General features: G+C 35.7%; 1 protein-coding gene across 4 annotated transcripts in view; it reads right to left on the bottom strand.

The window, feature by feature from the left end:
- The window catches only part of wdr70 (WD repeat domain 70), an 82,753-nt gene extending 70,016 nt beyond the window's left edge, over positions 1 to 12,737 (bottom strand). The window contains exons 1-8 of one of the 4 annotated variants that reach the window (XM_082158648.1): positions 12,674 to 12,737; positions 11,472 to 11,525; positions 11,285 to 11,368; positions 11,127 to 11,211; positions 10,093 to 10,295; positions 6,579 to 6,631; positions 5,748 to 5,881; positions 4,007 to 4,160 (exon numbers count right to left, since the gene is read on the bottom strand). In XM_082158648.1, coding sequence (XP_082014774.1) covers positions 4,007 to 4,160; positions 5,748 to 5,881; positions 6,579 to 6,631; positions 10,093 to 10,295; positions 11,127 to 11,211; positions 11,285 to 11,368; positions 11,472 to 11,525; positions 12,674 to 12,698 — 792 coding nt within the window. In that variant the 5' untranslated portion in view covers positions 12,699 to 12,737. Of the gene's footprint in view, positions 1 to 4,006; positions 4,161 to 5,747; positions 5,882 to 6,578; positions 6,639 to 10,092; positions 10,296 to 11,126; positions 11,212 to 11,284; positions 11,369 to 11,471; positions 11,526 to 12,673 lie in introns of all 4 variants that reach the window. The other 3 variants (XM_082158647.1, XM_082158650.1, XM_082158649.1) reach the window with 3 other exon arrangements.
- Between the last annotated feature and the right edge of the window lie 549 nt (positions 12,738 to 13,286).

Genomic DNA, 13,286 nt, shown 5'->3' with positions numbered 1-13,286 from the left:
TCATTTTCACATAGAGTGGCATTTGTTCAGATCACAAACACTAACTATGAGCTAGATTAATGCTGATGCTTGACTTCATAAAACATGACAACATCACAGCCTAAAAATAACAAAATAATGTTCTGTCCTACATTACTTCCAATTGAATATATTCTTTCACATCACAGAAGAAATGCATGTTGTGAATGTCGTTTCATGCTGACTTTAAAGGGTTAATTTGGACACAGGAAATGAAAATCTAGGAATTGAATCAAAACACAATTATAAAGTCGTTCTCAGAGAATAAATAAAGCTGTCAGTGATTGTCTGTGATGATGAGCACATGCTGGATTGGTTAAAGCACATTATTAAAGCGTGTCATTCACCCGCTGCATCATAACAAATATGCTGTGAATATTTGACCTTCATGCCGCCCAAAGACACACTGACCTCATCGGATGAAACTCAGCTTCTCCAAACACAAATTCAGAGCAGATATTCGGCTCCGTCGTCTATTGTTTGACACCAGACATTAGAGATGCACGATATATCGGCCACCGTATCGGTATCGGACGATATGTGTTAATTTTTAATGTTATCGTTATCAGCCCAATAAAAAAATATGGCCGATATATTAAAGCTGATGAATAATGTCTTCAGCTGAGACGCTTCAGATGCGCACTGATCAACATGAAGATTTTGAATTGCTTGAAATATGATTGGAATCACTTCAAAAAAGGAAAATATAGTTCAGTGCAACACAAGTCTGTCATATCGGCCACATAAAATCATAATGACAACATTATAATTATGTGTTTGGGACATGGTGAGACTTTTGATTTTGTAATCATGCTCTCAAAAAATATATAAAAATTTGAATATTTAGATTCATCGGCCAATATATCGGTTATCGGCTTTCAAATATAAAGAATTATCGGTTATCGGTATCTTCCAAAATGTTCATATTTTAATGTTTCCCTACCAGAAATCCATTATAAAGACGCTTTACGACACACAAACCAACCGCATCATCTGTCAGTGACTCTAAATATGAGACAAAAGATGGTTTGTTTTAGCCTGACGTCATCATACTCAGACTCTAGTCAGAATGTGAGTCTGATCTGCTCCATTGAGCTGTGATTATGGGCCGTGTTTCAACCGAACCCGGAAGGAAAATGCTTCTGCACTCAATTGGATAGACCCTACAACCAATCAGAGCAACGGAGTAAGTGACGTATGTTCTTCATTCATCTTTCCGATCGACTAATGCCTTGATCGCGGTTCTCTGTTCCTCTTTTCAAATGAATGCGCTGTCGATATCTTCTATAACAGATGTGCATTTATTCTATCTGACTTATTTGTAAGTGTGAAATCTCAATCCTCCAGCGGCAGCCATCTTTGTTGTAAACTAATTCAACCCAAGCATTCATTGGTGACGTGGATGATTATGTTACTGTTGATCATCTGTCCATCATCGTATAAAGCCCGCCCTGACAATCTGATTGGTCTGAACAGCTTTAGTTCGGGCATAATAGCTCCACAACGGATCAAGTCCAGACCGAACTTCCCGACCTAAACATGTTGTGGGCGGGGCTAAGTTCAGCTAGCATCCAGGCTAGGTTTATTTTGGAGCTACTGATCAAAACCTCAACGACTGACGGCTAATAACACCTTAAACTCACCAAACCCACAGACACACTCCAGACATTATAATCACTGAAGCGGAAGATAATAGTCATCAAAGTGTTACGAGTCACGACTGATGCACAGGAGACAGAGAACACACTGATCACATGTTGTTAATGCCAACTGAATTAAAACCATTATAAATCTAAATATGAGAGAAAAAATGAAAGTTAGAAATGGCAACTAACTGAAACAAGCTTAAGTTGAAGCACTAAAATTACTAGAAAACTCATAAAAATAAAGCTAAATAGAAATATTTACACACACTAATTGATTTGCTGCATAATTATTATTAGTCCTCAATTATTGATAATTATTATCAATGTTGAAAACAGTTCATATTTTTGTGGAAACTGTGATGCATTAAATTATTTTAGGATTCTTTGATGAATATAAAGTTCTAAAGAACAGCATTTATTTGAAGTGGAATCTTTTGTAACATTATAAATGTCTTTACTGTCACTTTTGATCAGTTTAATGCGTCCTTGAGGAATAAAAGCATTCATTTCTTTTTTTGAAACAAAATAATCCTTTATCGGTTTCCAGACAAATCTGAAGCAGAAGAACTGTTTTCAACACTGATAATAATCATAAATGTTTCTTGAGCATCAAATCATCATATTAGAATGATTTGTGAAGGATCATGTGACACTGAAGACTGGAGTAATGATGCTGAAAATTCAGCTTTGATCACAGGAATAAATTACACTTTACTAGATATTCACATAGAACACAGTTATTTTAAATTATAATAATATTTCACTATTTTTACTGTATTTTTGATCAAATAAATGCAGCCTTGGTGAGCAGAAGAGACTTTTAAATACATTCAAAATCTGAATTATTCCAAACTTTTGACCGCTAACAGAAAAAAAAGTATAATAACAACAAAAGCTTTTATTAAAACTTAAACTAAAATCAAAATGAAAACATGAAAAAAAGTATGATGATGATACTAAAATATCACACTGTGTAATATTATCAAGTGTGTTCACATGTGGAAGTAATAGCTATGATAATAAAACAAACTGAATTGAAGTATTTCTGTTATGGACGTCCAGTTGGCATCTTTAAACAGTAAAGCATGACATTGACAATGATTGAAGAGAACAATATTTACACTCGACGCTGAAATGCACTCGCTAGGGAACATAAAGTACCCGACGAGGAGAGAAATCCCAATAACAAACAAAGAGCGAGGAATCGGTCCCTCTCGCAGTGACTATAGCATGCCGACACACTCCATTAGTGACGCGACCGTCACTGAGCCGCTTTAAACACACACAGACTCACACAGTGTGTGTGTCTGAGGACCAGGTGCAACATTCAGCATCTCTGATATAGTTCATCTACACCTCATTACATCCCAGTCAACAAACAGAGTCCAGATGCAGCAAACAAACACACACGAGGACTGGAGGACTGGAGGACTGACACTAGAAGAGTTTAAAAACACTGCTATTCAAATTAAATATAAATATCAGATGAACTGCGATAAACTGAAATAAGTTGAAGCACTGAAATTACTTATACTATAAAACTAAAACCTAATTAAACCTAAAAAAGTCATATTTTTTATAATTTTTTTTAGTTAAATGGCAAAAGCACAACAAAATGACTAAAAAGTAATAAAATAAAATATATATATGCATAATTCAAAATATTAATACAACTAAAATAACAGTTTTATTCAATATTTTATAATAAATTTTGCATTCTTTGCAAGTTTTCACATTTTTATTTTTAATATGTTATTTTAGCACATCAAGTTAAACTAAATCAATATAAGAAATTCTATAAATTCCTTTGGCATCGAGATTAAATAAAATAAGTTTAAGGTTTTTGCTTTATATTTTTGTGGACCACGTGACACACTACCATTCAAAAGTAATATTTTATTTTGAAAAAAAAAGAAGAGAAATTAATACTTTGATTCAGCAAGGAAACATTAAACTTATCAAAAGTGACAGTAAAGTCATTTATAATGTTACCATTTTTTATTTCAAATAAAGGCTTGTCTTTTGAACTTTCTATTCCTTAAAAAAATCATGAAAAAATGTATCAGTTTTTTTATATTTATTAAGTTTTTTAATATTTTATTTATCATTATTTTTTATTTTACTTTCTTATTTTATGGTTTTATTTAAAGTTAAGCCTGGATCTAGCACACACTGGACGCAGCCACACACACCTGTTGAAACTGTGCAAATCATCCCAAAAGTGTCTATAAGATGCATATTTTCATATTTCAGTTTTTCATTTGACCCTTACAATTATCTCTGTAGTTTGTGCACCTTTAAGATTTCTAGTAAAGTAAAGTCAGTAAAGCATCAGTGGTTACCTTGGTGTTGGCCATGTCCACGATATACTGATCCCCTTTAATGCATTCCAGAACCTGGAACCCGTCGCGGTCCAGAACTTTGGCCTGAGAGTTTCCCGCCACAACCAGAATGACATCACCGGTGACACTGTACTGCAGTGATCTGATCTGATGACTGGAACCACACACACACACACACACACACACACAATTAATTATTGTGTTTTATTTAATTAACTAACTAACTAATTGCAGATTTAATTATTTTTAATTTAAAAAAAAACTTTATTCTTTCAATAAATAAAAAAATTCTAAAACATGAAAAATATATTTTTATTTATTTTTAATTTTAAATTAATTAAATTTTTACATTATAATACTGATGATTACTATAACGATAACTATAAAGATTTAATTCTATAAGAATAGTGAAGTTCAGACCACAACTATAACAATAACGACACACATCACTTCCATATCGATTTTCCCAGTTGATGGACAAAAACATTGACAGCCAATCAGAATCCACCGTGCTTTAACGAGCTTGAGCATTTAAAGAGACAGACGACAAAACTGCAGCGCACTTATTCCTGTGATCAACTCCAGTCTTCAGTGTCACATGATCCTTCAGAAATCATTCTAATATGATGATTTGATGCTCAAGAAATATTTATGATTATTATCAATGTTGAAAACAGTTATAATTTATTTCAGGATTCTTTGATGAATAGAAAGTTCAAAAGAACAGCATTTTTCTGAAATATAAAGCTTTTGAAAAAAATTCTAGAAATAGAATAAATTAATACTTTTACTCATCAAGGATGAATTAAATTGATTAAAAGTGACAGTAAAGACATTCATAATGTTACAAAAGATTCTAATTAAAATAGATGTCTTTAGAACTTCCTATTCATCAAATAATCTGTTTTCAACATTTATAATAATAATAATCATAAATGTTTCTTGAGCATCAAATCATCATATTAGAATGATTTCTGAAGGATCATGTGACACTGAAGACTGGAGTAATGATGCTGAAAATTCAGCTTTGATCACAGGAATAAATTACACTTTACTGTATATTCACATAGAAAACAGTTACTTTAGACAGTCAAAATATTAAACAATATTATTATAATTTTTTTTTTTTTTTAATCAAATAAATGCAGCCTTGATGAGCAGAAGAGACTTTTTTTTAAAACATTACAAATCTCACCGATCCCAAACTTTTGAACGGCATAATATATATATATAGTTCAGTGTATGTAAATAAATAAATAAATAAATAAATATAAATATATATATATACACTGAACTGGAGTCAATGAAAGAGCCGAGAAGCTTCGAGAACATTAGAGGTCCGGTTTCCCTCTCCGGGTCACTGGTTTATGGGCTCCACATGTGTTTTGTCTGGCTGTGTGTGTGTGTGTGTGTGTGTGTGTGTGTGTGTGTGTGTGTGTGTGTGTGTGTAGGGATGCCACCACAACTGGATGGATGAACATGTTAATGTGGCGTGGCGTTTTACGAATCGCACACACACGCAAGAGCGCTCGGGCTCAGCCAATTAGCTTCCAACATCTCGAGACAATTGGGTTCCACTTTTAGCGGGATTTCAAGGAAAAACAAAAAGACAAGAACAAAAATACACGGCATCTGTGTGCAATCAGCTGATTGGACTGGAGAACGAGGAGCTCATTCCTGACGGATGAGGTGTATCGAGGAGAGAGACAGGGATGAACGCGTGTCTGATGGACCGACTCACCACTCGCACGGCTGGAGCGATCGGAAGGCGTGCAGAGACGAGTCCATCCCGGCGAAATCCCAGAACTTCACATCGTAGTCGAAGCTGCCGGTGATCAGACGAGCTCCCGACGGATCCAAAGCCAGAGCGGAGACCTGTGGGGTCAGGGTTCATCAGAGACGGGATACGACATGCTCTTTATGACATTTAAAACACTATTGATATTCAGTAATGAGAACAAAACTGAGTTTCTTTAGATGTTTGAACTGAATTGAGTTTCATTAGATGGTCTTATTTGGGGGTTTAAAAGACAATTAATGTTGAGTAATATCATAGATTTGACGGCACTCACACTATCAGATGAGAACAAAACTGAGTTTCTATAGATGTTTGAACTGAATTGAGTGACAAACATAACTTGAAATGAATTGAGTTTCACTGGATGCTCTTTTTTTGGGGTTTAAAAGATAATTAATATTCAGTAATATGATCGATTCAATGCACTGATACTATCAGATGAGAACAAAATTTGTACTGAACTGTGAACTACAGCTGAATCGATGAATCGAGTGTTTTTGAACTGAATTAAACATTAAAAAAACTGAATAACAACACTATTGTCTTCTGTAGAGCTGCTTTACAGCTGAAATTAGTTTCATAATTGATGCATTTTACACTCATTTTCCTGTTTATTTCAGTGAAGCTGCTTTGAAACAACCTGTATTCTATAAAGCACTATGTAAAATATGACTTTAGTGGATGAGTTTTAACTGAGCTTGAGTCAAATGATATAATCCTCACAAATCCCAACTATCAGGACACGAGCGTTCGGGAGCAAACGAGTGGACTTACGGATTTAGTGCCGTGCTGAAGCGTGATCTCATGAGTATCCGGGATCTTCTTCACTGGATTCTGTTACAGAAAGAGAGAGAGAGAAAAACCTTCAGCAACTTTTGAAGCCCATGTCCATCTCTCTTTAGTGTGTAATGTTGCTGTTTGAGCATGAAGAAGCTCCAGTTCTTCTCTATATCAGTGTCAGTGTTTCTGAACTCCTGAAACGCCTCCATTGTAGTCTTGAGTTTCTTCCGGGAACGAACACGTCACAATATTCCTCATTATAATAATTAATAAGCAGATTAAAGGGACAGGGCCTGGTTGAGTTAGTTAGTAGTGTGTTAAACTGGTGGTTATGGTAAGGGGCGGGACATTTCCCAAACACACTCGAAGCGCTCGACCAATCACAACACACTGATCCAGCCAACCAATCAGAGCACAGTGTGCTTTTCAGAAGGAGGGGCTTCATAGAGACAGGAACTAAACAGAGCGTTACTGACAGACTGGGAAGAGAGGAGCCGCAACAATGGAGAATAAGAGGAAAATAATCAACATTCAAGCAGGAAAACCTGTTCTAGTAGAGACCAAATATGTCCTTTTTAATTCAGGATAAGGTTCCCTTTTATTTCTTTTAGTGCAAAATACGCTGCTAAAATATCATCCGGTGTTCAGTGGTCACAGTGGGATTGTTCTGCGAAATCAAACACACACAGGTCTGTGTGATTTGTGGCGTTGGCTGATTAACGCTCGTACAAAACTCGCACGGCACACCTGGGCCTGATGGGATACATTTAGCGGAGTACAGAGACATCACCGGGGCGGCCCAACACCAGAACACATCTATCAAACCGGCCCACAGCGGCCCTCAAACACCACAGGCCTGGGGAAGAGGAGGCCTGCACACTGTCAGAGAGAGAGCAAGACATTTACTACAGACCGAGAGAGAGAGAGAGAGAGAGAGAGAGAGAGAGAGAGAGAGAGAGAGAGAGAGAGAGAGAGAGCAAGACATTTACTACAGACAGAGAGAGACGGAGAGAGAGAGAGAGAGAGAGAGAGGGAGAGAGAGAGAGAGCAAGACATTTACTACAGACCGAGAGAGAGAGAGACGAGACGGAGAGAGAGAGAGACAGAGAGAGAGAGAGACAGAGAGAGAGAGAGAGAGACAGAGAGAGAGACAGAGAGAGAGAGAGATTCTAAATCTCATGAAAACATATTTTCCAGGTTATATTTCATCCTAAAATGTAAAAACTAAGAGAGAAAATAAAGAAAATGAAGCCCATAGGCTTCACTTTATGTAAAATAGAATTTTATTTTATATTACAATTTAGTATGCAGCTATTTTTCTCATTAAATAACTATAAAAAACACTTATTTTTTAAATCACAAAATTTTTAAATTGCTAATTTTAAGCATAACTTAAAGGCACTACAAGACATATTGCCATAATATTTTTTTTTTACAACAAAAGAATAAATAATACAATGTGTATATTTTATTATATCATATACTTAGTGTGTGTATATATTTAAATTATTTGTATTTGAATGTATATATTTTTAAAATGCCAATTTGGGGATAAAGTGTGTTTTTACCTAAAATATAATTTTATTTTATATTATATTATATGTTATTTTACTCTATTATATAGTAATATTTGTAATATTCTTTTCATTTTAAAGTGAAATATGACCTAGATGTATTCTTCAGAGAGGTTCCATGAGATTCATCCAAACTCAAGAGCAGAATGTCTCTGAAAAGCTCAATAAAGACGTTTAAGGTCAAATGAAAGCAAAAGACAAGCTTCACACACGTATTCAGTCTTCTATATTTCCAGGAATGATAATGGCAGTGTGGCCCTCTAGTGGCGCCACTGACACATTACAAAAACACTGCACTGTGTCACTGAGATCATACATCATCATATATCACTCGTCATATGTCACTCGTCATATGTCACTCGTCATGCGTCACTCGTCATGCGTCACTCGTCATGCGTCACTCGTCATGCGTCACTCGTCATTTATCACTCATCATATATCACTCATCATGCGTCACTCGTCATGTTTCACTCCTCATATATCACTCATCATATATCACTCATCATGTGTCACTCGTCATTTATCACTCATGCGTCACTCGTCATGTGTCACTCATCATGCGTCACTCGTCATGTGTCACTCGCCATGTATCACTCGTCATGCATCACTCGTCATGTATCACTCATCATGCATCACTCGTCATGTATCACTCGCCATTCATCATGCATCACTCGCCATGTATCACTCATAATGCATCACTCGCCATGTATCACTCGTCATGCATCACTCGTCATGTATCACTCGCCATTCATCATGCATCACTCGCCATGTATCACTCATCATGCATCACTCGCCATGTATCACTCATCATGCATCACTCGTCATGCATCACTCGTCATGCATCACTCGTCATGCATCACTCGCCATGCATCACTCGTCATGCATCACTCGTCATGCATCACTCGCCATGTATCTCATCATGCGTCACTCGCCATGTATCACTCGCCATGTATCACTCATCATGCATCACTCGTCATGAATCACTCGCCATGTATCACTCATCATGCATCACTCATCATGTATCACTCGCCATGTATCTCATCATGTATCACTCGCCATGTATCTCATCATGTATCACTCGCCATGTATCACTCGCCATGTATCACTCGCCATGTATCACTCGCCATGTATCACTCGCCATGTATCACTCGCCATGTATCTCATCATGCGTCACTCGCCATGTATCACTCGCCATGTATCTCATCATGCGTCACTCGCCATGTATCACTCGCCATGTATCTCATCATGTATCACTCGCCATGTATCACTCACCATGTATCTCATCATGTATCACTCGCCATGTATCACTCACCATGTATCTCATCATGTATCACTCGCCATGTATCACTCACCATGTATCTCATCATGTATCACTCGCCATGTATCACTCACCATGTATCTCATCATGTATCACTCGTCATGAATCACTCGCCATGTATCACTCACCATGTATCTCATCATGCATCACTCGTCATGAATCACTCGCCATGTATCTCATCATGCATCACTCGCCATGTATCACTCACCATGTATCTCATCATGCATCACTCGCCATGTATCTCATCATGCGTCACTCGCCATGTATCTCATCATGCATCACTCGCCATGTATCTCATCATGCATCACTCGCCATGTATCACTCGCCATGTATCTCATCATGTATCACTCGCCATGTATCTCATCATGTATCACTCGCCATGTGTCACTCGCCATGTATCTCATCATGCATCACTAGTCATGAGTCACTCGCCATGTGTCACTCGTCATGTGTCACTCGCCATGTGTCACTCGCCATGTGTCACTCTGCATTTTCTAAACTATAGCGAATAAACTGTGAGAAATGTTGAAGGCGTCTGAATAAATTTTGGTTTGACTGTATATAATATAAATTAACCATTTAATATGTTCATGGGAGTAAAAGATGAAAAATACACTTACATCATCGTCATTATCATCGTCATCATCGTCGTCATCATCGTCGCTGTCAGCGTTGCTGCGCTTGTATCCGGGCGGAAGTGGAGGTCCGACAACATCATCATCATCATCATCATCATTATCATCTTCTTCATCTTCCTTCTGAGGCGGCAGCGGTGGGCCGATGACATCAGAGTCACTGTCACTCTCAGCTTCCTGTTTCCTGTTCACACAAACACAGGAGAGACGATGTATATGATGGATAGATGCACTTTTATGATGGACAGATGCACTTTTATGATGATAGATGCACTTTTAACATGGATAGATGCACTTTTATCATGGATGGATGCACTTTTATCATGGATGGATGCACTTTTATGATGGACAGATACACTTTTATCATGGATGATGCACTTTTATCATGGATAGATGCACTTTTATCATGGATGGATGCACTTTTATCATGGATGGATGCACTTTTATCATGGATAGATGCACTTTTATGATGATAGATGCACTTTTATCATGGATAGATGCACTTTTATCATGGATAGATGCACTTTTATCATGGATAGATGCACTTTTATGATGGATGGATGCACTTTTATGATGGACAGATGCACTTTTATGATGATAGATGCACTTTTATCATGGATAGATGCACTTTTATCATGGATAGATGCACTTTTATCATGGATAGATGCACTTTTATCATGGATAGATGCACTTTTATGATGGATAGATGCACTTTTATGATGGATAGATGCACTTTTATGATGCATAGGTGCACTTTTATCATGGATAGATGCACTTTTATCATGGATAGATGCACTTTTATCATGGATGGATGCACTTTTATGGACTTCAAACCAGAAACTGCCATTATAAAGCTTGGAAGAGCCAGGACATTTTTTTATATAACTGATTGTATTCGTCTGGAAGAAGAATGTCATATACATCTAAGATGACTTGAGGGTGAGTAAATCATGGGGTAATTTTTCATTTAAATTTCAGCTGAACGCTGCTCGTCCTCGTCGAATAGAGACGTTACCTGGACGTGGAAGTGGACGGTTTCTGTTTGACGCTGACCGGACGAAAGCCGCTGCTCTCCTCAACCTCCTGTTTCTGACGCTCTTCTGTGACGGTGAAGAAGATCGAGGTTAAAATGGCGTCTTTGACACAGAATCACAGGTAAATAACCGCACTGACCTAAAGCTCGCTGACTTCTCTCGATGGCCGTCCGCCTCGTCTGCTCAAACATGGCCTCCAGGTCAAAGGTTCGAGCTTTCTTTCCTGAGAGTCAAAGAAATATTACAAGTGATCATGTGACTCTGACACAACACACACACACACACACACACTCCTGCTTCAGTGACGTCTGAGCTGAAACACTCACCGAATCCAGCAAAGCCCATGACTGACGAGATGTCTGCATCGTTACTGGAGTCACCTGTCAATCACACAAAACAATACAATGCATTCATATCTAGAGGAATTCTTATTTTATTTTGAATGATGAATAATTTATGGGTGGCACAAATCTATAAAATACAAATTAATAAAATTTTAAAAGACAAATAGTAATATTATCTAAAGGTAAATTGAGTTTCAATTTGCAAAAAGTACTACAGTATTTGTTTATTTATTTATTTTAAACTATGAATTATGCATGGGTTTTAGTCTAAAGTTATTAAATAATATTAATAATAATCTGTAGGGGAAATTATTGTGTCATTTTAGAACATCTCTTATTTATGTTGTTGCAGAATTTCTATTATTACCTTTATAAAAGGTATATTTATTGATTTATTTTGAATGATGAATAATTTATGGCTAGCAGGCAAAATTGTATAAAATAATGACAAACATTAATCATAATCTAAAGGTAAAATATGATTTTCATTTTAGATTTCTATTATTATAACAGAATTTTTCATATTACTTGTTTATTTTGAATGATGAATGTGTGTGGGTGGGAGGCAAAAATTCATAAAATAAAAAATGATTAATAATAATCTAAAGAGGGAAATTAGAGTTTCATTTTTGAATTTCTATTAAAAATATAAAGTTTGAGTATGTATTTAGTTACAGAGATGAATAATTGATGGGTGATAGGCAAAAATTAACAACATAAAGCTGATTAAATAATAATAATAATCTAAAGGGAAAATAAGAGAATAATTTCTACCTTTACAAAAGAAATACAAACTATATGCCAATTATAATAGCGAATTATTACAGCATTATATCGAGTGTTTAGAGTAGTATAGTATATCCAGGGCACTTTAACGAATACCATAGTGCTACCATGGTACAAGCCCAACGAACATGGTATTGCAAACATATTCACTCATACGGAAGTCAATGAGTGTCAGAAACGAAGGCTAAAAGCTCCTATATTTGAATTATTATTAAATAATCTTCAGAATCACATGTGCCTGAGGAGCCTCAGATCATCATAACTGCTGCTCTGACAGTGTTTGACTTCATTAAACCATCACAGCTTTCAGCAAAACACTGTCCTGCAGTTTAAACACATTCATCTCACTCATAAGACAGAAACACTTCATAAAACAAGCATAAAACTCACAAACTTACCAGGATCACTGCTCTGATCAGCCATCACAATAATATCGGGCACTTCCGGGACGCCGGAAGTCAAAATAAGAGTCTCTTCTGAATACAAGTCCTCGGTTACTTAGAGAAATGAAGCTTTTACTGAATATTTGTTCATACGGAATAAAAATATTGAATAATTTGACTAGAAATAAATTATATATATATAACATAATATATATATATAATTTTATAATTATATATATATATTATTATATAAATTATATAAAATTATATATAATTTTATACATAATGGAGTTTGTATAAAAAATACAGGGTAACGTTACATAATAAATAAAAAAAACGGGAAAATATTTATTTATGGTCAAATTATTTATATATATATATATATATATATATAAATAATTTGACCATAAATAAATATTTTCCCGTTTTTTTTATTTATATAAATAATTTGACCATAAATAAATATTTTCCCGTTTTTTTTATTTATTATGTAACGTTACCCTGTATTTTTTATACAAACTCCATTGTTATTTATGAAGCTGGTAAAATAAATACACGAGTGTATTCCAACTTACGATTATCTGAATAATAATAGCTAATAAGGTAATATGTTAACACAACTTTCGAT

Source organism: Leuciscus leuciscus (genome assembly GCF_965113295.1).
Source record: "Leuciscus leuciscus genome assembly, chromosome: 24".
Lineage (NCBI taxonomy): Eukaryota > Metazoa > Chordata > Actinopteri > Cypriniformes > Leuciscidae > Leuciscus > Leuciscus leuciscus.
Note: the sequence above shows the minus strand (reverse complement) of the source record. Positions and strands in the feature narration are given on the sequence as shown.